Source organism: Apis dorsata, unplaced genomic scaffold (genome assembly GCF_000469605.1).
Source record: "Apis dorsata unplaced genomic scaffold, Apis dorsata 1.3 scaffold_1085, whole genome shotgun sequence".
NCBI lineage: Eukaryota > Metazoa > Arthropoda > Insecta > Hymenoptera > Apidae > Apis > Apis dorsata.
In genome coordinates this window covers 188,304-214,505 of record NW_006264183.1, presented here as the reverse complement: position 1 = coordinate 214,505, position 26,202 = coordinate 188,304, and the positions used below count along the sequence as shown (strand labels likewise).

General features: G+C 27.9%; 4 protein-coding genes across 7 annotated transcripts in view; 2 read left to right on the top strand and 2 right to left on the bottom strand.

Moving 5' to 3' along the window:
- Nucleotides 1-266: 266 nt before the first annotated feature.
- Nucleotides 267-4,147, bottom strand: LOC102675525 (UDP-glucuronosyltransferase 2B19-like). Of its 2 annotated transcripts, none has more exons than XM_006624530.2 (5): nt 4,055-4,147; nt 2,869-3,441; nt 2,191-2,536; nt 1,407-1,665; nt 267-1,225 (listed from the first exon to the last, which is right to left on the bottom strand). In XM_006624530.2, exons 2-5 carry the CDS (start codon nt 3,234-3,236, stop codon nt 714-716), a joined length of 1,485 nt encoding a protein of 494 aa, XP_006624593.1. In that variant the 5' UTR covers nt 3,237-3,441; nt 4,055-4,147; the 3' UTR covers nt 267-713. The 2 variants fall into 2 exon arrangements, with proteins under 2 accessions (XP_006624593.1, XP_006624592.1); XM_006624529.2 differs by having other exon boundaries at nt 2,869-3,444; nt 4,055-4,146.
- Nucleotides 4,148-4,554: 407 nt separating this feature from the next.
- LOC102674055 (nuclear pore glycoprotein p62) lies at nt 4,555-6,760 on the top strand. Its single transcript, XM_006624519.2, has 6 exons — nt 4,555-4,792; nt 4,906-4,995; nt 5,079-5,612; nt 5,704-5,863; nt 5,930-6,161; nt 6,246-6,760. The coding sequence occupies exons 2-6, from the start codon at nt 4,926-4,928 to the stop codon at nt 6,606-6,608; spliced, it is 1,359 nt and encodes a 452-aa protein (XP_006624582.1). The 5' UTR covers nt 4,555-4,792; nt 4,906-4,925; the 3' UTR covers nt 6,609-6,760.
- LOC102674191 (checkpoint protein HUS1) lies at nt 6,347-8,412 on the bottom strand. 2 transcript variants are annotated; one of them, XM_031514630.1, is made up of 3 exons: nt 8,394-8,412; nt 7,241-7,647; nt 6,347-7,142 (listed from the first exon to the last, which is right to left on the bottom strand). In XM_031514630.1, the coding sequence occupies exons 2-3, from the start codon at nt 7,550-7,552 to the stop codon at nt 6,780-6,782; spliced, it is 675 nt and encodes a 224-aa protein (XP_031370490.1). In that variant the 5' UTR covers nt 7,553-7,647; nt 8,394-8,412; the 3' UTR covers nt 6,347-6,779. The 2 variants fall into 2 exon arrangements, with proteins under 2 accessions (XP_031370490.1, XP_006624583.1); XM_006624520.2 differs by lacking the exon at nt 8,394-8,412 and adding an exon at nt 7,949-8,128.
- A 132-nt stretch (nt 8,413-8,544) lies between these two features.
- Nucleotides 8,545-26,202, top strand: part of LOC102674624 (myb protein) — a 36,823-nt gene continuing 19,165 nt past the window's right edge. Inside the window, exon 1 of one of the 2 annotated variants that reach the window (XM_006624522.2) lies at nt 8,545-8,883. In XM_006624522.2, the coding sequence (XP_006624585.1) occupies nt 8,864-8,883 (20 nt within the window). In that variant the 5' untranslated portion in view covers nt 8,545-8,863. Of the gene's footprint in view, nt 8,884-18,998; nt 20,007-26,202 lie in introns of those variants that run through there. The other variant, XM_006624521.2, reaches the window with a different exon arrangement.

The following is a 26,202-nucleotide window of genomic DNA, read 5'->3' as shown; positions in this document are numbered from 1 at the left end:
TTTGAGTAATTGAAATTCGGATAATCGACATTGTATTGTATATAAATTATTATATAAACATATATTTATATACACATATATGTATTTTTTTTTCATTATAAAAAACATGATGAAAAAACGCTTGATATTAATCTATCTGATTAAAGTCTAAAAAAATAAATTTGAAAACATAACTTTAGTGTTGGATTTTATAGGATGAAACAATTTGTATATTCGTCACATAAATAAATCATTCTTTGTTCAAATAGCATAAATAAAACAATTGATTTAATTAGAGGAACATGGCCTTAAAAGAGAGAGCGAGCGAGCGAGCGAGCGAGAAAGAGAGAGAGAGAAAAAATCGTATGAATTATAGGTACCGATTCGTCCGTACTTTTATAAGGATTTAAGCGATAAACGCACACGAGCGAGCACTCGTGCAACGAGACAACATACAGAGCGCAGTATTGATAAATTGTAATTTATTTTTCTCTCCTCGTCAATGATAACATGCTACTATCGTACTTTCTAGCTTTTTCAATCATTCTTATCGATCAAGTATTCTCATAGTTACATCTCTTCATTAGCAATGAGATAAACCCTAGCTCGTACCATTTGTATTTGTATGTACCTGTACTCTACGTGCATTTATATAAATACATATGCGAAAAATGATCGTAATTAACCTTTTTATCAATTCCATTTCTTTTTTCATTTTCGATTCAGTTACATTTTCATCGTGTATATCGTCCTTTTGATCTTTGCACTTTTTTAGATATAATTAAATATCTTGTTAACATACAACCAATTGTAGAAAATGCTCCTACTACAACTCCTACAAAAAGGCCAAGAAAAAATTGAAGATCCTCATTCATTGTTTTTACTGAATTGGCTGGCATTAAAAAGTACAAATTCCAATCCTTAGTTCTGGCCATATAACGCAACCAATAGATTAACCTATCTACAGCAGGATTTATTCTATCACGAATAGCTAAAGAAACTTTTCTAGCATTTTCACGGTAATCCATTGTTTCATGAATATGATTCACGATATTGGCTATTTCCTCGCCGGATAAAGTATGAATCTCTTCAACGGAACGTGCAAAACCTAATTGGATCGCTCGTGCAGTATTTTTAATTTCATAGGAGTTTCTAGGAAAACATATTACTGGACTTCCATGAAATGCAGCTTCCAAAAGTTCTGTATCTGCACAATGACTTAATACTACTCTTGTTCGTCCATAACCTGAAATAATGTGATAGAAAGTATTAAAAAAAGAATTTTTCATTTAAAAAAGTTCAAAAAAAAATTTTGAATTGTACTTTTAAATTAAAAAAAAATAGAGCAATTATTCGAAAGTTTAATTAGAATCTATTAAAATTTAATATAAAGAAGATTATAAAATTTTATTCTACTCTTTTTCTACCTATCAAATCTTGCCGATCAATTCTCGGATGAACAAAAAGATTTTCCGGCAAATTCTCATTCAAGTTTTGCCATTTCATGTTCTTCCAAACAACTGCTTGGCCTTCTTTACCCTGTGGTAATTTCCATGCAAGTTCTTTTATTAATGTTTCATAATTTTCATCTAAAAGTACTACAATGGTACCCAATCGAAATTCAATTAATGCTTTATGTAAATCATTTTGCAATGGATGTGGGCCTCTACAATGATGACAACCAACCTATAGTAATAAATAACATTATTTCATAATATTTAATCGTAAATTAAAGATAAAAATGTTATATAATATTATTAAGAAATCATATAGAAAAAATAAAAAGACAAAAGAAATTAAGTTACTAAATTGAAATTTGAATTTGAAATTTTAGTCTGTCATATTTTAAATAATTATATTATCATTTAAATTTTTTTTAAATCCAATATCATGATATAATATAATAATTAAAAATAAAGATTGTTTTAAAATAAAAAATTCTTATATTAAAAAAATTTTTATAATATAAGAATTTATAATTTTTTTAATATAAGAATTTTCAAACTCTTTTTTTTGAACTTTCAAGTTTCTAAAATTATTATACATAAATTATTATACATAAATAAATACAATTTTATTAATTAAATATGAAACATACAATCAAATTAAACATTGAAAAATATTTTATTAGAAAAAAAAGAATAAAATTAAAATAAAAAAGAAAATTAGAATAAAGAATAAAATATAAAAAATATTTTTTATATTACTTACTTCCACTATCAATTGGGTGAGCGGTGCAAAATCTGAACGTAAGATAACATCAGCTCCCCAAAGAATAAGATGAACATCATCATATAAATTATCTAAATTGAGATCGGTGTGTGGCAAGTATTTTCCCACTATCCGGAGAGCATATATTATATATTCGTCTCGAACAGTGTAAAATATTGATCTTCTTGACATATTCGTCCATAACCTAGTCCAAAATCCTGTATTTTGAACTGATAAAGCAGCACCAGTCCATTCAAATACATATATTTCTTCTTCTCGATTGCGCGTCCATATCACCGGAATAGATTCAACAGTTTTTGCCCATGGTAATAAGCATCCATCATGTCTGAAAAATGTAATGCATTTTTTAAAAATTTTTAATTAAATTTTTAATTTTAAAATAACAAATCTTAATCTTAAAATTAAAATGGAAAATAAATGACAATAATATTTAAAAATTCTTGAATTAAAAATTTTATTCAATTAATTTATCTGAAGCATCTCATTTTAAGATAACTATTGTTTTTATTAATATGAAATTATAAAAATTCAATATAATTATGAATTTTATGTAGTCATTTAATATTTAATTTTTCGGAAATTCTTCAAAAGATTATAAATAATAAAATATTAAACAACAAAAAATATATTTTATATATGCATATGTATAAAATATACCTGATTGCAGGAAATACAGTAAAAGTAGGTTGAATTTCCTGTATCTTTTTTGCTATTTGCTCATCTTTTAACAAAGCCTCACAGATTTGAATAGTTTTCTTCTCAGAATACATTGATTCTTTAATTTCGACTTTCACCATTAATACTTCAACATCAATTAAAGTTTCGTAAACTTCATTTTCGTTGGATGCCGGTATAATTAATGTAGTATCAATTCCTTGATCTGACAAAGTATTGGCTAATAAAGATAAATCATAGATATCTTCAAAAGCGACAACCACTGCCGATTGCGGGGGTGTAGTTAATGTAGAACTTTGAACAATGTTCATGAGATAAAAATTCACGCATAATATAATAATTATTGACATTTTGATCAAACAATTATATAAATCGATAAATAAAATCCGCAAACGTATTTTATATTTTAATATTTAAGAACAATACTTTCGATATGTTAAGAAAAAAAACTTGGAAGATAGCTGTATTTCATACATAAGATAGTTCATTTTAATTTCAAACAACTTCAGTTTGTTATCACTATATTAACCATGATTTCGAAACTGGGTCATTCATCTGCTAAAAAAAATAAGAAAAAACTATTCTGAAATCCCATGTTGATAAAGCGGCTGATTACTTCCTATTTTAAAATACCAATACGAATATTCAGAAGAATTTTAATCAATTATCGAAATAATATAAAAAAATCGTTAATTTTTTGAATTTTTAAAGCACTAATTCGAAATTTTATCCTTTAGAAACATCTTTTAAACTGATGCGGTTAACACAATTATGTACATACAATTGATGTAACCAATTTATATTTCGCTTTTCGGAACTGTTTCGTTTATTTTTTAAAATATACAAATCTTTACAATCCTATTATTAAATATATATATTCACACAGTACAATTTTACGAATATATTTTTATAAATTATATATGTAAACAACACTATTTCTTATATAGGATATTCAAGCTTCACGCGTAAAATACTGAATGTTTCAGTTCAAGAAAAAATGAATTATAGCATACCACTAACTGTTTCTTTAATACACAGAACCACCATGAAATGTAAACTATTGCTTAGGCCATAACATATAAACTTGTAAGCAAATGTTACTTTGATTAGAGATCTAGAACAAATCTTGGATATACGAACCAGTTAAACAGTAAAAATATTTGCTTACATTCTGTATGTGAATAAATATGCACTTTATTTAGACACATCGTTTTATCATATAATATTGATATTACAATTTAAAAAATTTTTTAAAACACAAAGCATAATGTATATAGTGATAATAATGTACTGATAAAAAAAAAATGTGCATATAATATCAAATAGAGGTTAGGTTTACTAAAATAAAGTATATTTTTAATGATGAAATATATTTTGTCGCGCACTTTTAGTTATTATTTGTACATTATATGATATTGATGATTTTCTTTTATAACTGAAAGTAGTTATTATAATCTTTTACTTGTTTCATGTACATAATATATTTTTTTATAATTTTAATAAGTAACTAATATAATTATTAAAAATTTAATTAAGAATAATTTAATGTTTAAATTTTTAACAATTTATTAATAATATTCGTTTAAACTTCAAAAAATTCTTTATGTCATCACTGTAATACTATTTGTTAACATGAAGTAAGTATGATAGAGAGCACTGCATTCAATTAATTTGAATTTGACTTGATCTAGCTCTTTATTGGTTGTTGGTTGGCAAAGCATGTGTCACGGTTAAGATTTTGGAGTTATTTAATTTCAATTTTAAAGATAGAATAGTTTGTAATCATAAAGTACAAAATTGTAATATACCTAAATATCTAAAAATAGTTTATTATTTTTAGTTTAAATATCGAATGTTTATTATTCAAATACTTGTATTATAGTCAATGACATTTAAAACGAATAAGGTTAGTTGTAAAATTTATGAAAGCTATGATAAATATAATAATTGCTATATAAATTTTTTACAAACTACTTATAGTAAATGCATTAAAATTTGTAAATTTATATCATTTTATAGGATTAATATATAAAGAAGAAATGAGTTTCACATATAATACTTCAAAATCTCAGGCCAGTACTACACCTACAAGCAGTGCTCCAACCACAAGTATATCTTGATATTTATTGTGATTATTACAATATTTAAATATATTAAAAAATAAAACTATTTTAATATCATATATATCTTAGCTTTTACATTTGGTGCTGCCGGTGCTGGAGATGCAGCAAAACCAACAGGCTTTTCACTTACACCTATTCCAGCACAAACTAAACCTGCTACTGGATTTGGAAGTGGCTTAGGTACTGCTCCTGCTACTGGCTTTAGTTTTGGAACATCAAATGCTACTATTGCAAATACTACAGTTGCACAGACACCAGGTTTAACATTTAGTACTGGTACAACAACAAGTACTGGTATAACTCCTGCTGCAACTACTACTACGACACCTACAGGATTCTCTGTACCAACACCAGCTGGAAGTACCTTAAGTTTCAGTTTAGGAGGTACTACAACTGCCACAACAACAACAGCAATAACAACAGCTTTTGCATCCAAGCCACTTACTGGTGGATTTACTTTGGGAGGTGGTGAAGCTACTGCATCTACTGCTGCAACTGGTTTAACATTTGGTACTCCGAACATAATGACAACAGGAACTGGATTTAATCTTTCTGCAACACCTGTTGCAACAACTACAACAAGTACAACCACAACAGCAACAGGTATAAATTATTAAATTTTATAATATATATTGACACAATTTAATCTTATTTTATAAAAATAATTTTTTCTTTTTATTCGCTATTTTTATAGGTTTTTCTTTAAGTGTCAGTGGAACAACTTCTGCAGCCACAGGATTTACTTTTGGCACAGGTACAACTGTAACCAGTACAACAGGATTTTCTTTAAATCAAACAACTGCTACTACAAGTCTTACAAGTACTCAAGCATCATTAGGAACGACAACTACAACGTATGTATTATTTTGTATAATTTATTACACATAGTATTTTTCTAGTTATTAAATGAAACATTTTAGTGTTAGTTCATCTGCAGTTCAACCTGCTTCCATAACTTCATTTGAAGAATCCATTAATAAATGGACTTTGGAATTAGAAGAGCAAGAAAAAGTATTCGTAAACCAAGCTGCTCAAGTTAATGATTGGGATAAATTACTTATAAATAATGGGGAAAAAATAGTAGCACTTAATGAAGAAGTAGAAAGAGTCAAAATTGAGCAACAGCAATTAGAACACGAATTGGATTATGTTGTAAGTAAACTTTTTATGTTTATTATAAAATATAAAATTATAATAGAATAAAAATATAAAGTGTTGTTCATAATTATATTACAGGTTGGACAACAAAAAGAATTACAAGATTGTTTAGTAGAATTAGAAAAAGGATTATCAACTCTTTCAGTCTCTGATCCAGAAAGAGAATATACGTATCGTTTAGCAGAAGATCTTGATACGCAATTAAAACGAATGTCAGAAGATTTAAAAGAAATAATTGAACATTTGAATCAAGCTAATCGCACTCAAGATTCTAGCGACCCAATTGTTCAAATTGGCAAAATATTGAACGCACATATGAATAGTTTGCAATGGTTAGATCAGCAAACAACTTTGCTTAGTCAAAAAATACAGCAGATTGAACAGATGCATAAAAATTTTAGACAAGAAAATGAACGAAGCTTCAATTTAGCATACAATTAATATTAGTCACCAAATTTTTATAATTGTACAATGAAAAATCTTGATGCAAAAAGTACATTTTATACTAATTGTTTTTGTGTTTTAAAAGACAACAGCATTGTGTAAAAAATAAAAAATTTATATTATATTAAAATATTATTGTTTAAATTAAATTAATACAATTAATACAATTTAAATAGTTATCGAGGAAAGAAAATAATATATTTTAAGATAATCTGCTAAATGTAGAAACAAATTAACCATTCTGTTTTGAAGTATATTACATTTTACACCATCAGGATGTACTATATCCCAAGCCAAAAACATAAGAAATTTTTTAATATCTATAGTAGCTGATACCTCATCTTGATTTTGTTGACTGCAACTCCAAACTTGCAATTCTTGAAAATGTGTAGATACTGTGGCACTATCTGTTTCAATTTTTAATACAAATGTGCCAGTTTTATCGGCGCTTAATGTTAAACATGGACTCATGTTTTTCATTCTATCCACAATATTTCTTACATGTTTAAGTTGAGGCATATCAACTGAAATCTATAAAAATCAAATTGAAAGAAATTATTAATTATTAAAATAATTAAAAAAATAATTGATTAAAAAAGAATAAAATATATGAAAAAAATTATTTATACATCAAATTCAGGAATATTTGGTGTTTGATGCTCTGCCCATTCACGACGTGGTATCACTCTGACAGGTACATCATGTAAACATTGTCTTGATTCTATGCTCAAAGAAGGCAATTCAATTTCTAATGTAAGGCATGGTTGTCGTTTATTAGTTAATTTGATTTTAACGCTTTTCGCGGTCATCCGTAGAGATCCTAAAGATCGAGCAAGCATAGAGGGATCGAATTCTAAATAAATTTCGTTCTGTTCTTCGGAGACACCATTCATTATATATTCAGTAAAAAAATGAGTTTGAATTAATTCGGCCCAAACCATCGATGCTCGATCATCGCTTACGCTGAAGCATAATTCGTTCGTTGTTAATCGTAAGGTACATTGTTTTGTTATTCGAGAAATAGTATTAACAATATCTGAAATAAAATTTTATTTAATATTATTATATTTCTATATAATTAGTAAAATATTTAAATATTTTTAATAGCAGTAATTTTTATTATATTTTTATTCAGTATTTTAATATTTTATTTCATTAAATTTTTCGTAATATGTAAAAAATAATGGCATAAACACAAAAGTAATCAGTGCTATTTATTGATATTACATACAATTATTATCTTTTTAATTATATTTTTATTAATTATAATTAATTCATTCTGTCATAATCATGACAGAAAAGGTTAGAAATGAATGAATTTTAAAATTTAAACTCACTAGTAAAGTCTCTCATTGCAATTGCATCTACCATTCTACATCTAAATTTCATTTTTGATATTATAATATAAACTTTTTATAAGTAAAACAAGTAACAAAAATCTTTCTACATAAATTTTACATAGCACGGATATTACATAGCACAATAACATAACAACTTTGATACAATATTTTTTATAATATTTAAACGTATTATCAAATTTTTGCTTTTATAATTATCTATATGATAATTTATTTATTATATTACTTTTTGATTGCAAACATATCTTATGTTTGTATAATTTTTGTTTCATCCACAAAAATTTATATAAAAAAAAAATATATATTTATTATAAGAACTTATGGTATTTGTTTTTATATTTAAAAAATATAAAAAGAACATTTTTAAAAAATATTAAGAATTTAATTTCTTGAAAATTTAATAAATAAAATTAATTATAATTACGTTAAAATCATTTTCTACTTAATCGATGTATTAACGTTTTATTTTACCAAATTTCATTACATAGTTTATGATTTTTGCAATAGATGTCACTAATATGCACATTTTCGATAATTTTCGCGCGAGAAATTACCCCGCATGGTGACAAAGTCGAATGATCCATCTAGCAACGTGAAATCTAACTCCGTCTGTCAAGTTTTGTGTGTAAACAAAAGTAATACATTTATCATGTACATTCGATAGGTCGTATCCTATCGTGTCACATATAGGTCATTAAAAGTGTTCGTATTTTGATACAGTCTTCCATATATCTTCTCTCTTAGAGGTTGCGAATCTTTGTTATTCGGTTGAGGGTGAGTTCGGCCATGTTGTAAGTTCGACGACCGACGGAAATCTATCATAGTAAATTGTGTTTTGTTAAAATTTATTTTTGGATCGAATAGCCATCAGCGAACTATGCAACATTAATCGATATGCGGTTTGCCAGAAAGAGGTGAGTTTGTTTATCTCTTTCTCATAAAATATGAATATACTTTTCTCTTCATTTTATTTTTGTATCATTTCTTTATTTTATTTAATTTTTATCACTATTGTTTCACAATAAATATAGATTATATAAATTTATAGATTATATCGTATTTATTACAATTGATTTTGTCATTAATAATTGTTATTAAAAATATTTCATTCGAAATATTGTTAGTTTTTGTTTCAAAATATTATTAAAATTATAATATCGGAATTTAATGAAGATTTATTAGCTATAAATTTTTACAAAATACTTATAATACATATCTATATAATTTTAATATTTTACTTCTAAACATCCTTGAATTAAATTTTCATAATAATGTAAGATACTTATGTTTCATAACAAATTAGATATGAAACAAATATAAAATTCAGTTAATTTATCATTGAGTTCGGAAAAGATTTTGAATATTCCTCGAGTAAATATTTTATAATATTCGATTCGTGTACTTCGTTTCATAGGAAGACTTCATTATTTTCAGGAAACGTGCTCGTAGTAACTAAGTATTTAAATGATCCGCGTGTATATTTTTTCCATCAAACATCTAGTCGAGGCAGGTGGTAAAACACGTGGCATGCGTAGAGAATATGCACCGGTCTCATATTTTTCTCTCCTTATCTTTTTTCATTTTTTAGTCACATTTACACCTCTTTTTTTCCATTTTCCTCTATTCATCTCTATCCATTTCCGTTCTTCACACTAATATATATATTCCGTTTTTATTTTGCGCGATACGACGATAAGTAAAGCAATATACTCAAGGTTTTCACCCTAGGTTATAAGATACGTCAAAATATAAAGAGTAGGCACATTCTTTCGCGACTTTGCGATAAATACTTATCATAATAAAGTACAATAATTATCAAAATTTAAATACTTTAGAAAAAATATATAAGTAAAAATATATTAAATATATATATAAAAATATATTTGTTTTTTGTTTTTTTGAAACTTGTTAATCGATTATAAAAAATTATTGAATTTGCGAACAATAATTTTGAGGTTAGCAGCTATCTTGTGTTGTTGAAGTTTTTGCATCAATATCATCTTTCTCATTCATGGATCCGGTAACCTAAAAAGGTATAAGGTAACGGCAAAACTCTTTTTGAAAGGGTCAGCTTTCTCTTTTCGAAAGAAAATATTCGGGAGAAACAATCGACCGGATACTTACATCGGCGCCACGTGTTGTACGAGAAAAGCGTAACAAAATATCTATTGCGTAAAATACCTATTTAAGTATATTTTGAAATTCGTAGAAATATATATAGCAGGCATATTGATTTTTTTATTTGGGAAAATATATTATATATTTTTCAAACTATATTTATAAAAATTAATATAAAATATTAATAATTATTATAAAAGTATATATATATAATATTATTAATATTTTAATTTGATTTTATGTTTAATATCATAGATATAATCATCTATATAATCATAGATATCATTAGTCTTATGTATAAATAAAAATAAAAATTTTAATGTAAAAATAATAAATTACTAGATAAAGTTCTTCAGATTAGAATTCATGTTATATATCTATCTCGTCTACTTATCAAGAAAGTACTTAGAGAATAAAACCGTATCATCTATTTAATGTTTAACAGGCGCCTCGTATCTGACCTGGAAAGTCCTGATTAACTACACGTTTCGCGCAAACTGGATCCTCCCTTCTGACATATCATCAGCTCTGGTCCCATTTCCCTATATTTGCCTTGCAGTAATAGCAAAGTAAGAAGAGCCGACTTTAAACCTACCGATAAATTTTTCCTTTAACAAGTTGTTTCAGGAAAAATCGACTTCAAATGGAAACTTGTTCAAATGATGATCATATTATTATTAATCTTTTAGTGTTAAAGACTTGAATATCTTCAATAACAAAACTTTAAGTACGATTCTTAAATTTTAATATAATAATATAATTTTCTTTTCTTATTGCAAACAAAATATTTTTTAGGAATAGTATATGATTATAAATATAATTAATATATATTATATTAATCATATTTATATTATTTTTTCTTCTATATTTTTCACTTAATTGTATATATTTTCTTTATATTTACATTTCAAATTATATATTCGAATATAGTAAACTATATAATATTATTTAATCATAATTTTCAAATTATAGCAAATTTAAATAAATATTTGAAACATATATTTTCTAATTTATTCAAAATAACTTATATACAATGATATTATGTTATATTTTTATCTCTATTTCACTTTTAACATAAATATAATTTTGTGAGAAAGTATTTACTCCGCAAATAAAATTATAAAAACCGTAGATACTGACAAAATATAATAACAAAATGATTTCTGGTTTATTGACATTTTCCTTGTATGATCTGGATTTTATTTTAGAAATAAAAGATCTAAATGGTTCAAATTCACTTCTTTTTATTTTAGATTTTTGTTAAAAACTTTTTGAGAATGATTTTAACTAGCCACCTTTTTTTGTACACATTGTTTCGTTGGTTCGCAGTAGTAGTAGTTTTATTAATGACATATCTTTAATTTATTCGGAATGTATAATTTCAAAGTCTAAACTTTGATTGATAGTTTTATATTAGTCTCTTTCTAAACTAATACTATCACATGTATACTTATTCAATAGTGTTTATAGATTCGATATTGGTTGGCAAAAATGTGGCATAATTTGCAAAACAGGCATCTATCGCTGTGATTATTTGCCTCGCTTCGAGTTCATGTCCCTTCATCCCGACATTCAACTTCTAGTTATCAATATTAACTCGTCTGTTGGGAGATAGAATGACGTCAACATACGAACCCGGTGTCCCGCATGGCAACTACCAACTAACCAAAGTGTGCTCAGGCAGGACGCAAGGACAGACGCCGCGCATAGCGCACGCAGTGTGTTCAGGAACACATCACACTATACATGGCAACATACATGTACACATACGCACATATTTGCCCAACCTTTCGTGTATAGCCCTCGTGCTTGCTCCGAACTCTGGCACTTCTTCCACACCCCCCTCCTATTCCATGCCTTCGACGGCCCCTTTCCTCTCTTGTTCTTTTCTTTACACCTTTTGTGAACTTCCTCCTTTTTTCGAACGCGTTTTCTTTCAATCTTATTTCCGTTTGTTCATTCTATTTTTTTCTTTTTTCTTTCTTTATATGATTCGCATTTTTTTTTGGCGAAATTTTTTTCTAATGTTACGTTATTTTAATTTTAAATTTTTTACTATAATAAGATCTATCTTTTCCAAAAAGTTTATGATTTTATATTTCCAGAATAGTAATTGAAATAAGATATACTTATTTGTCTCAATAATATTTTATCATTTATTAATTTTTTTGTTTATCTTAATGTAAAATATCATAATTTTAAAATTCTATTTTTCTGGTATTTCTATTATTTTATTTTTCCAAAAAGATTTTGATTTAATTGTAACAGTTGACTTGCTTTTTAATATCAGTTAAAGAATCAATTTTTTTACAATTATCAATTTATCTAATTATTTTATTTTACTATATTTAATTTATTTAAAAAAGTATAATTTAATAAACTTATTACTTATTAATTTTTTAATATTATTAGATACTAAATTTTGCAAAAAAATATAGGGATATTAATAAAGCTAGAAAAAACTAGAGTATCAAATAAAATAAAAAGTTATCCATATTGTACATTTCTTAAATCTATTAAATTGCAAATAATGAAAAAAATTTTTAAGATAATTTAATATTTATAAATATACTTTTAATATCTTTCTCAAATAATATCTCCTTATGTTTTTATTATTAAAAATTAACTTTTTTGCTATATATTTTTCTAAAAATTTTCTTTATATTTTTTTTTAATTTTATTTTAATATTTTACATTTATCTTTTTTCGTATCAAAAGTATCAATTTTCCTTGTCAAATTTCTCTCTTATTCCCTTAATTTTTGTAATTTTTATATTGTATACGTTTGCACACGCACGCACATAAACTTATGTCCTCGATGTCACATAAGGCCTGTACTCAAGGGTACACTTCTAAATGGCACATCATAGCCGGGTGGAAAAAGACAAATAAAGCTCATCTTGTCTCGTTTCATTTCTATGAACGCGACAGCTGTCTTCTATTTGTTTTCTTTCGTAATGTCGAGCGCAAATCATTGTGACAAACAGTTTCGTTGCGAATCGCCACTATTCTAAAACATATGTAAGCCTACAACATGCTTCTTAATCTCTTTAGTGAACTGATAAAAATGTCTGCCAGCGCCCGATTTGTAGATTTCATGGTTAGGTTATGTTACAAAGCTGTATTTGACTGGCTTATAACTAAACTCATTTTATTCACTGGATGAATTTGACATTTCGATTTTTTGTACAGTTGCTTTAAAAAATTACTAAAAATATTCAAAGTATGATTATAAAAAAAATTTTTAGTTAATTATTTAAATGCACTTTAAAGATTTGCTTATTTTTTTGTTTTCTTCTTTATCTCTATCTATTATATCTATCGCAATCTAATATTTATTGCAATATAACGAATTGATATGTTCTGAATATCTTAATATCTCTGGAATTAAACATTCTAATTTAACTAAACATTCTAATATATGATAGATATAAATATAATATTAATAAATACTAGAAATTTCAAACTTATTTTAATATCTCAATATCTATATTTTTTTTCTAATTTTCCAATAATAATATAAGTTCACAAAAAATATTTTTAACAAAACAGTACATAATCCTTTTTCGAATCATATTATTTGGCATTAAGAATTTTCGATAATATTGAAATATTTATTAATTTGACACGAATAAATCCAATTATATATGGAAACCATCTTCTTCACTCACATAACAATTGTAAACATTTTCTATATATATATAGCCTGCCTAATCTAGTTAAAAATTCACTTAAAAAATGGCATTAAAAATAATGAATATGAATGCCATTAATGATCAACATTATCTCCTGGTTTCTAACGATCAGCGGATCCTTATAATTTTCAATCGTTTCATTCTTTAAAGGCCGATGAAGTTCGAACAGCAACAGAAAAATCCGGTACAGGAAGAACAGTGGTAATTTATGTTCAAGTTTTTTGGTCAATTACCGATCTATGGATACGAATCGGGGTGCAAGTACCGCAATGCGGTCACTAACTTGCAGTTTCCGAGGTATAGTGCGTTAATATAAGGCGAAATTACAGGGTGCCGCGAGTTCCTTGTACCGAATACCAACATCGCCATGGCCGATGGTTCTCAATCGCCTCCAGGCAAATTTTCTACGACATATGTAACGAGTGTACATAAAGCGAATGAGAACCTGGAAGGCGGATTCTCCTTGCACTTCAAAGGGAAAAACCTGTCTGCGTTGTCGAAACGACCTGCATCCATTCTCAGGCATACCACCCTGCCTTCTTCCGATGTATATGGCGTCTGTTTCGTAGCAGGCACTATTCGAAAAGAATTTCATGCCGCGTAGACATCTAATTTGTCTTATACAACTAAGTCTAAGCGCGTAAAATTTGACGACAATTTATCATATTTTCCTGACATTCCTGGACGATTATTTTCTCAGAGAGAAGCGCTCTTAATTCTATTCCGTGCGGGATCCCTTTCTTTCTTTTCAATTCCGTGCAAGTACTGAATGAATAGAGGACTTCTTGGACATTGAAAGAATTTTAAATAAATTTTCGAATTATGTAATATATGCTTACTACATGTACTTTTATATATATATCTTATATATATCTCTATTTATTACATGTTTTTAAGATTTTTATATCATTTTACATTATTATTAAATTAATATTAATAATAAAACTGACTATTCATTCACAAGTAAAAAATACATTTATTAATATTATTTATTAATAAATTATTGTATAAGAAGAATTAATTTTCTAATTTTTTATGAAAGAATGGAAATATCAATATAAAATACAACTGAAATATATATATCTTGTATATTTCAATTCATGCATATCTCATAGGATCTAAAGAAAAAAAAAAAATGAAAAAAATTAATTCTGGATGGATCACGCAAACAAAAATTTTTCTGTATAAAAATCATCTTCAGCATCATGCTTGAATCCTTTCTTTATTATGAATACAAAGTCAAAGGATATTACACCATCTGGTGTGACTCGAGCAATAAGGAACAAGGAACTGTGTAATCTCTGCCAGACAATATCACCGATTCAAATATACAGGGGGAAAAAAGATTCCAGTATAATTTTTCGCACTTCCCAAGCCGTATGAATAGTAATTTCCTTTTTTTCGATCAGAGCAAATCTTTATTTTGCGTCTGGGTCTCAGGACCGATCTAAAGAATTTCGTGACCTGTTCAACGAGCATTGCATTCATTTCCATATTCTATGTATTTAGTGTTTACGTCTACTTCGTATCCGGTCGTCATATTGAATAGTTGACAAAAGTTGGCAAACTGGTAAATGAACTAGATGTTTAATATTGAACTTACCGTTAACTCTTTTTCATTTTATACAACATAGCGTAACGACAATAAATTGAATAAAGAAAAAACGATATTTTGTTGAAGTTATATGGTAAGAAAAAAAGAAGATATATTAAAGACTATTTTATATGCTAAACATATATAAAATGAAGCATAACAACTTGTTTTTACAAAATGAGTTAAATAATTGTTTATTGTTGATTTAACTGATTACAATATTTAAATTTATTTACCAGTCGTATAAATTAGAAGAAAATGAAATTTAGAAACAATATTGACTATGATAATACTTTTAATGCATGAGATAATAAAAAATTCATTAATACCATCTGTTGATGTACGATTATAAAACATTGATTGATTAACGATAATCAATAATTCATTCATAATTCTTAATAAACGATATTTATTTATTAAAGAAAGTGAAGAAAGTAAAGCGGAAGAAAAACGATTTCATTCAAATTTATGATATTTAAATTCAGGATGCAAAACATTTGGCTTGAAATGTTTTTTTTTTTTTTTTCACATTTTGAGAATCAATCAGTTCTCAGAAGGCAACAGTGAAACTGTGAGGCCTTGCAGAGACTTATATTCCGGATCCCTTCCTTTCGTTTCTTCGTCTTTCTTGCGTCTTCTCTTCTCTTCCGTGTCCCCGACCACCTCCTCAATTCCTTTGAGCTTCTCCTCATCACTCCTCCTGATTCGTTTGTTTTTCTTGCTGCACCTTCTCTTTCTCTGTTTTACTCTTCGAAAAAGTAAAGAGCACAGGTTAAGGCCAATTCACACTGAATTAACAACATTCAAAACAATGCAAGGAATTCGAATAATCGTCATGGATTCTTCAATGTTTCCTGTTGGTATAAAATTTCTTTGTAAGTGGAACCTTTATTTATCTTCGTTTCGTTTTGCGCCAAACATCGAGAGTGATGTTTTTTCTATCTCAATAATGTTGGAGGATATTGATATTTTTTTAAATTTTCAATTTTAAAATTAATTTTAAGGAATAGATATAATTTTAAGGAATTATAATTTATAGAAACAATTTAGTTTTATAGATAGCTAGATTGTTTTTTCTAACATTTCATGATATGTAAAATGTTTTAACAGCTTCTTAAAAAATATATTTTGTAAAAATAATTAACATTTAATTCAATAATCAATAATCAACTATATGAAAAAAAAAAATCGTTTTTAATACTGTATTTAAACTATACCTTTTCAAATTTTTTTTTCGAAGCTGCGATACTATTTATTTACACATAAAAAAGAAATTGAATAAAATCAGTCGTGGTCAAATTAAGTTACTACAGCGAACTACATCCCCTGTTCAATGGCCTGAAATATTTTCTGTTGGGCTATCTACCTCTCTCTTGCATAATACAGCATGCATGACATGCATGACTCCATATTACATATTTACAGCATTTCAGTGTATGTGATTATTATGTAGCAATCTTGAAAATTAGGAAATCCTTTGATAAAAACAATACATACATCAATTATAATTTTTTACCTATTTATTAAACGTTATATATTCATTTTATAAATTTTATATTATTTCAATGAAAATATTTGAGTCAATTAAGATATTTTTTCATTGTAACAATTATAGTCTTATTATATAGTCTTCATTATCAAGAGATTCGCTAATAATCTTCTTAATTTTAATTTTACTAATTGTAAGAGGAACATAACCTAAGATGCAATATAAGACAAATATACATTTCACTCAAGAACATAATATATTTACGAATATAATGTGTACACGCATGCGTATGCAGTATATGTATATACACGTTTGCTGGAGATTGTTCCAACCACAGACTCCGCGGTGGGAAAGTATTTCCGCGAACAACGATGCAGACGCTCCCTGAGGCGTGTACCAAACGAGAAGTATTCACCAAGATTAAAGTAGGTACGTTCTCACAAGCAACGTGCCTCTCCTTTGTTTTCATAACATTGCCCTACTCCTTCCTTATTTACCGTAACATCGCTTTATGATGAAACTAGTACGCGATATATTTAGCGACATTGAACTCTCAAGGTCACTTTGAAATTTCATAATATTTTCCCTTTATTGAAAATCAATCTTAAAGTATTTGTTAATTCTGAATTCTCATTTTTTTATTTCACTATTTTTTTAAATCTATTGTTTTTATGCTTAAGTTAAGTTATATTCTATTTCTATTTTTCATAGCGTGGTCTTACACGTTTGTTCATCTGTTCAATAGTATTTTTTTATGTCTGACCACTTCCTTCGTATCACAATGGCAGACGCAGTTTTATGAGTATTAAAAGATATACAGACTGTTTCTTGCGGGTAACACCTGTATTTGTACTACATGAAAAGGTTGGGTAAGAGAACAGTAGGATATGTACTTTGTGCATTCCCTTATGTTCCAGTAATTATCGTTTTAGGTTGTTATCGCATTTAGGTTAATACATGAAAACACATTTTGACACATGTTAATTTATGATAACCTAAAAATCTAAATTTTGTTTATTCGTGTTACCACATATCATGATAAAAAATTGATTGATAAGTAAATTATATTTAATTTCAATATTTATAAACAATTGAATTAAAAATAATCATACAGGTGATAATTTTTTAGATGAATATCTGGTATGCACAAGAGATAGTCTTCCGCAAAACGATCATATAAGTAAAACGTCTAGATGGGCGGTAGTTCTCATAATTCTGTTAAACCCTTGAAAACGATTAGAAGTAAAACAAGAGCATCTCTGTTTCTTCGTAATATAACATTAAGATTATTCTGAAATGATTTTTCATGCTTCTCTTCGTCTTTGTGTGACAAATACTTTTGCATAATAATTTTTTTTATTAAGAAAATATTTATTGTATAAATATTATTGTTATTATTTATATAAACATTATACATTATACATTATTATTATTATATAATAATATTTAAATTGAAATTTTTTTCGAGATTTAAATAAAAATTTTAACATTATTTAAAAAAGAAATCATTAATGGATGTTATATAATACTTTTTTTATATTTTTTTTTCATCATATATTTACATCTATAAATATATCTTTATAAGAAACGTTCATTCATTTGTACCTAATAGTACAGGATATATCTATTCTTAATTTTTTTGATAATCAAAAATGCTAAATCAAAAATTACTCATAAATCATTATTCATCCTAAATAATATTAACGCAAATTTAAGAATTGCTAAATTGTACATTACATTAATATTAAAATTTTTCTAATATAATCAAAATCATTCATTATATATATTTTGTTTTAATGTTTCACTTTTTGTCCATATTGAACGCTAAAGTGAGGAAAGGATAATAAAGCAACTTTCGTCACAGCATCTACTGTGTGATTATTTCTTCCACAGGTTTGAATGAGCGTACGGGCGGTCGAGGGCACATGTAGCTAACGATACACACAGCAAGCACACAAGTATATGTAAAGCGTGTATGGACGGTCACGTTTGATCGAGCCCTCCGCGTGTGTACCATCTCCTCTCGTCCTATGGCTTTCCTGTCCTTCCCTACCCTCGACGATCATACCTTTCCCCTCCACGTTGCTGGCAGCTCAGCTCGAGAGTGCGGACCGTTCAAGCGGCTGTCGGCAAAGCAGTCGGTATCTTCAGTTCAAATCCAAACGGCGACTGGTCGAGACGTCCGCGCGACTCTGCTCGATTTTGGGCGCGCGTCGCGACAAAACAACCCGTTAGGAAATTTATAATTTCGCATAATGGACAATCAGGCCGAAGAAATATTGAAGAACGACCAATAAGAACGAACGTATATTCGACAATCGTGAACGCAAGAATCGCAATCGTTTTCCGTTGGCCCGCCATCGTTTCTGTTCTGTGTCGTGCTTTCCTTCTTCTGGACCTTGCTGCCTTGGCGACAATGCTTTTTTCCCTTGCTGCATTTAAATAAATACTTATTGCACTGTCGCGACGCGTACGCCCAAACATTTAATATATTTAATCAGAGTTTGTTTATTGTTATTGCTTTTTTAACATAAATAATTTTCACTTAACTAGAGACACTTAAAGCACCAATCATTTATTATATTGATACACGTGACTGCGGATTATATTGTGTAGTGGAAGATAGATAGAAAAGAAGAGTGTGAGAGACAAAGAGAGAAAGTGAGACGGAAAGAGGTACGAAGTTCTTATGTTTTTGCATAATCGCTTATGGAAATCACCATATTATATACATTGTAAACGGAGACGTGTCGTGAACAATTAATAGATGAGCTCCATCAAACGTTAAAAATGCAATCGATTATGCTCCATTTAAATTGTCTAACAATCATAAGAGAAATATTTATTTAAATTTCACAAAAAATATTAACAATATAGTGACGAAGTGTTTCAATTATCGTAGTATTAGAACTATGTAAAGTATTGAAGGAAAGATAAAAAGAAGTAGTGTTGAGAGATTGTGAAGTTTAAGTTTTCGGGACTGGATCCGTCGGGAACTATTCAGAACCCTCTGATCGCGAGTTTTCTCGGAAGACTATCCGTGAGAATGGATGTAGTGTCGAATGGTATACTTATGCCAGCGAAGGTCGTGGATATTACTACCTATAATTCATCTTTTTATTCTCCGCCACCTACAGAAGCGTAAGTAATATATCACATTAATGTTTTTTATGATTATTATCATTTTTGAATAATTTAATAAAAATCTAAGATACAATTCCTAAAAATATTGCAAATAAGAAATAAATGTAATGATTATTTGAAAATGTAGTATAAATTTAAATACATATCCATTATAAGATTATCGCCTATTTAAATTTTTACCGCTCTTCAGTTTTATCTTGCACAAACTGTCAGAGTAGACTTAATATTCACACATTTTAATAAAACAAATGCGTATACCTACCAGTCTCTCGACTGTCGACGGAAGTATGCGTAATAAGTGCTTAAAAAATTTTGCCGCGAAACAACGGAAGTTTTCTTTTCAGTGTCGATATCAAAGGATGCGGCCTTATCTTGGGGTAGATTGTAACGCCGGTTTACATATGAGATTTCATCTCTATACTTGAAATAACATTTATACCTATTATTTTGAAATTGAGATTCTATTTTTTTTTTTTTATTACGATTAAAACTAAAAATATGTTTATAATTTTTAACTTTTTTGATATATTTCCTGTAATATTTTATAATAATTAAATGTTTTCTATCAATGATATATTATAAATTATATAATATTTTTTTGCATTTTTATAGCTATAAAAATAATTTAAAATTCAATATTAAATATTTTTAAGGAAGATGTATTTTAGAAAAGATAGAACATCTCTTGAAACTTTTTTAGAGATTCATATCGATTGGTCGATCTCCACCATGATTACAAATGCGTTAGTAGAAAGAGATAAAGAGAATTTTCAAAGTCACCCAGTAGGTTATTGAATAGTTAAGGATAGAGAGAAGAGACAAATACACAGATACACCATAAGGAAAAGCAGCAAGCATCTTGGAAAGAACCTCTGACTATTCCTCTTGTTGTTGCCTATTCTAAGCTCGTTTGGAGCCAGAGAGAAAAAGATCTCTCTGGGCCTCGTATAGATATCTGAGGTCTGCTTTCATGAGCGCGCGCGTGTATACAGGTCTACAGCCGGGACAACTCGTTCTCGACTAAAGGAGATTTAAACCCGGTTTCAGATCGAACCCGTTGAGAATTCTTTAATCGTTTATTTCGTTTGCCAGTGGACGGGTTTGCGTCTTCGTCCTTTAACCGGGACTCAGTGTATTAACTATTTTCTGAATTAACTTAATAGCCAACTTTGATAGCATTGTTCTCATATTATATAGATATTTATTAATGTATTTATAAATATTTTCAAATTAAAATTGCGTAATGCAAAATTACAAAAAAGGAAAAAAATAATTAACTAAAGTAAAAAGTTATTTGTTACATAGAATTCGATATCTAATCCCTGATATTTTTATATAAAATGTAAATTAAAAATAAGAAAATAAAAAGTAAAAAAAAAAAAGAAAATTGAAGAAGAATATCTAATAAATATTCTCTTTTTGTTGAAAATAAGAAATTACTTTTATAAAAAAAAATTATCTTTTATAAGAAAAAGAAGTAACAAAAGAAAAAAGTTTAAAACATTGAAATATGAAAGATTGACATATAAAGACATTGAATTTTGAAGAACTTAATCGTAACAAAAAAAGAAAGCATTATATTGAAAATTTATGCGGAAACCATGAAATGCAAAGACACATTGTTTCGAAACATAAGACATACTTAATTAATTCATGAATAATCCGCTACGCGCGCTGTTTGAGAATAGAATAAGGGAAGAATGAAAAGATAAATTTTTTTTAAAGGATATTATTCGAGATATTATTTACATAAATTAAGATGATTTTACATATCATTTTATATATTTCGTAATTAATTAGAATATATTTTTGCTATGATTTTTTATTTTTTTTCGTATTCTTCATAGAAATAAGCCTGTAGTCTTGGATCTACTCTTTTATTCTTTTTATGAAAGAAGAGTGCTAGATAGGATGGAACAGGAAACATGTGATCAGATTTTTTAGCGATGTCTTGATTGTCTAGGAGAAACTATGATAGTAAAAAACTAAAAAAAATTTGCAAATTTAGATTAAGAAAATCATTTTAAAGTCATTTCATGTTTATTAATTGAAAAATGTAATAATATAATATATTTGTATATATATTTTCATTAAAAATTATGCAAAAAATTTGAAAAAAATTACAGATTGAATGGATTTAAAACGCAACGTTTTCATCGTGTGTGGTTCTTTGTAAAAAAAAAAAAAAGAATCTGTCGACGTGTGAGGTTACTTCGATGCAATCAGGATGCATAATAAACTTAAAGCACGGTCCCCACAGTTCAATCTAATTTTAGAAGAAATTCAACGGACTCCATGAGGCATAAAAATGAATTCCTAGAGTCGAAACTACAACTCGGTTACATATCTGTGCATAAAATCTCCGCTAGATTGCGCTGGTATTCATTTAAATTCAAAACGGTGGAGTGCTCTTTTAGTTCACAATTAAATAACCGTTTAAGCAGCTGTGCTTCTTTTAATATCTTCATCGGACAATATTATACAGCAACGACGATGTATAATAAGAAAAGGATAGAAATAGATATAAAGAAAGATCTGAGAGCAAGTAACAAATTTCTCGAAGGGATTCCAGTTCTGGCAAGATTCGCGACTGGGCCCCTTGAGGAAGTCCCCCCGCAAAAGGAACGATCTTTCTCTATTTTCTTTCTCTCTCTTCTGGCTCCTTATAGTTCGTTCTCTTCTCTTCATTCGTATCATTATTTTCAATGTCGGGTTCGGTACACTCGTTTGAGGGTCGACATCGTCGTTGATCGTCAGGAGGGTATACACACAACAGCGAGCCTGATTTTCAGCATCTGCTCCAGTCAAGAAAGACCACAGTCTGGAACGACTTTGGTCTAGTAAAGGCTTTGCATATGTGCTTTCTCGTCTGCGACGCCTTCTTATATTCTATTGAGTCTTCCAAAAGCACCAAGAGCATATGTTTTCGAATTGTTCTCGACCGAGGGACAGTCAAATGATAGACTGATGCTTTCGTTTGACCAGTGACATGATGAATTCTAATGATTTCCCCTTGCCCTCGACTATTCCCTTTAATTGTATACCTCTGTTTATTTTCACTTTTTCTTTTATTATTATCTGTTTGTATTATGCTCATTGAATGATTTATTCCATGACGTATTAAATTATGTTTTAGAATTAGAATCATGGATAGGTTAGTTTTTATAAAGACAATGGCATAAGAAGTCAATTATTAAATCTTGAAAATATTCTCTTGTGATATTCCATAAATTTATATAACTAACCTATAATTTTAAATGAACTTAGAAATTTAGATTATTTTGCATTATATTGTGAAATAATTTCACAATAATATTTAGAGACATTCATCATACGTAGTAATAAGTTATAAATATCATTTAAAAAAATTATCAATTAATAACATTAACAAATAATTAGATTACAATTGAAAACTTTATCGTTTTTCATTTCTGGCAATGATGAACAAAATTTAATTGAAGTTACAAATGAGATTCCATAAATTACTAAATTAAGCATTTTAATAAATAGCTCTTTAAAGTAACTTTATTCAAAATTTTTAATTAGTTAATTTTCCAATTAGTTAGATTAATATCCAACTCTGAATTCTGAATATATCAAATGTTTTACTATCTATTCATTACAGTAACCTCGAATTCGAAAGTCTAAATAGAATCAGAATATTTGGCCCCTCTAATCAGTCAGTATTAGCAAGGTGCATATGGATCAACCATGAGATTGATTCTTCATGATGTGCAGCCTCGATTCCCACGGTAGAATTAAAGATTCACGAAGAGAAAATACCCATCGCACTTGTCATGGGAACGAACACCGGGTGGCTCGTCACTCGATTTACAATTGGTTACCATACGCGGGGTAAGGCATGGTATTGCACGACGCGCACCTCGAAAGACGAGGGGGATGAAACCGAGGGACCTTCCCCTTTTTTTCTTCTCTCATTTTTTCTTTTTTCTCTTTTTTTATATACCACCACATCTATAAGAGTACGGAAATTTCCCTCACTTATATAGTATACACTTTTGAGAAGTGACATATGCGTACTTTGAGGTTAGGTTAGTCGATCTCATCTTTAGAATAATATTAGAAAGATAATTATATATATTGTTAACTAGAGATATAGGTTATCGAATTATATTTTGTATGTTTGATATTTTTTTATAATTTTAGATCAATTCTGTGGTAGTGAAAAAAGATTTAATTGATAAGATTTTAATATAATTTTATATTAATAATTAAAATTTAATTCATTGATTTTTGAATCTTCAATTTTTGATAGAGAATCAATTTTCTTTTATAGTTATAAAAATTTTCTTACTAATTTAAACATATAATTTAAAACAAAAATATATTATTATCGTTAAAAGATGCACAGGAAATGGGAAAAAAAATCTGTGTGTTCAATTAGTAATTTTGTTATAGCAGAGCTTGACGATGCATTCGAACACGTGCATCTTTGTATACACGTGCATCCACATGCATACGTCATAAGAGCGGGTGCGCATGCTCGGGAAGTTCTATTGGGGGGAAGTTTGGCAGTGCGAGGGCATTGAGGCAGGTGGTAGCCAGATGTCTCTCCTAAGGACTTTTACCCTGATGTCGTTGCATGGCGTTCTTTTATATATATACATACATACATTTACACGATTTGTGCAAGAATGAGTAAGATATATAGCTATCCACAAACCCTATATTTGCGCGGGGAACATGTTCGAACCAGCAAACTAATTCGAACGTACATATATCTGCTCCCTTACATTGCGAATTGTGTAATACTAACTTGTGATTCGTTTCGAGATTTATATATGTGTGTAAATATGATTTGATCTGTCGGCAAAATTCAAATATAAAATCTTTAGAGGAAATTTGATTTTTTGCATCTAATTGGGTCAACTTAATCTTTCTGAATAAATTTTTATGATTAGAAATCAAATAGCTGATATTCAAATAAATTAACTATTTTTATTTTATTTAATTCTCTTAGTAAACACAAGGTGGCGGACTAAGCGCCACGTAGGAACTATCAAATCCGTACTTTCAAAGCATATTGCTAAGTAGTGTAAATCATCATTGGATCCGACAATTTACTGCTATTAGTGAAACAGACATATGTATATTCGCACAATTTTTTGTAGATTCCTGTTTTCTAATTCGTTAAATGTTTGCAAAATTTAATATTTTAAAATAGTTTTATTTAGTCTTAGAAATTCAAATTTCTTGATCTTTTATATTTCGAGAAAAAATAAAAAGTTTTTTATTTTTCTTTTTCATGAATACTATTTTGTTGGAATTTCTCCTACCAGCCTTGGAAGGATAAAAGATTCTGAAACATGTTGACCTTGATCTTGACTAATCTTTCTTTTCCTCTTCACACATTCGTTTGTTCTTATTCAATCTTTTTCCATCTTATCACCTTATTGTACCTGAAATTGATTTCATTAATGTCATTCATGAATCAAAGTGATTGCAAATCGAGCACTGACTGAAATTTTACTTGATTCATTGAATAACTTTTTAGACACTAACGTAACTTCATTTTATAATCTTCTTATAATATTCTTAATTATTTATGTACGATTTTTATTGTTTAGAAATTCTCTATAAATTATTATTGTACTGCAAAAATATATAATTTATTATTTTATTTATAATAAATATATTATAATATCGATATACATTATATTTAATTCTTCATTATTTAATATTAAATAATTATCGAAATATTGATCAACTTGTTATTAATAATAATCATTTATACTATATGTTTTAAAATTAAAATAACACTCGTGACATTTAATTACGACATTTATTTACGATGATGAACACATGACAATAAAAATAGTAATATTCCTAAATGGAAGAATAACTTTTTTTCACATTAATTAATTTTAAATTCATACTTCATTAAGAGAAACTTTGTAATCAGATGAGAATATATTTTTAAAAGGCGATATTAACATAATGATCAGAAAAATTAATAACATTCAACAAATTAAAAATTAATTTTTTTCCTCTTCTTACATAAAATTTATAATATCTTCAATCATAAAGACCACATATGATCACAGAAGAACTAACAATAAATTAAAAAATAATAATTTATTATAGTTATTATGTTCCGATGACACGCATATGATGTTGTAAGATGGACATACTTGAAAATTCTGCATATTTTGCTAGGGCGTTCCCTTTTATC

Coding starts and splice junctions, on each gene's coding strand:
- LOC102675525 (XM_006624530.2), bottom strand. CDS start 3,236: ATGTCAATAATTATTATATTATGCGTGAATTTTTATCTCATGAACATT. Junction 2,537..2,868: donor ACTGTATTTCCTGCAATCAG/GTATATTTTATA, acceptor TACATTTTTCAG/ACATGATGGATGCTTATTAC. Junction 1,226..1,406: donor TGATCGGCAAGATTTGATAG/GTAGAAAAAGAG, acceptor ACATTATTTCAG/GTTATGGACGAACAAGAGTA.
- LOC102674055 (XM_006624519.2), top strand. CDS start 4,926: ATGAGTTTCACATATAATACTTCAAAATCTCAGGCCAGTACTACACCT. Junction 5,613..5,703: donor TACAACCACAACAGCAACAG/GTATAAATTATT, acceptor CTATTTTTATAG/GTTTTTCTTTAAGTGTCAGT. Junction 6,162..6,245: donor AACACGAATTGGATTATGTT/GTAAGTAAACTT, acceptor ATTATATTACAG/GTTGGACAACAAAAAGAATT.
- LOC102674191 (XM_006624520.2), bottom strand. CDS start 8,000: ATGAAATTTAGATGTAGAATGGTAGATGCAATTGCAATGAGAGACTTT. Junction 7,648..7,948: donor TGCAATGAGAGACTTTACTA/GTGAGTTTAAAT, acceptor ATTTTATTTCAG/ATATTGTTAATACTATTTCT. Junction 7,143..7,240: donor CAAATATTCCTGAATTTGAT/GTATAAATAATT, acceptor TGATTTTTATAG/ATTTCAGTTGATATGCCTCA.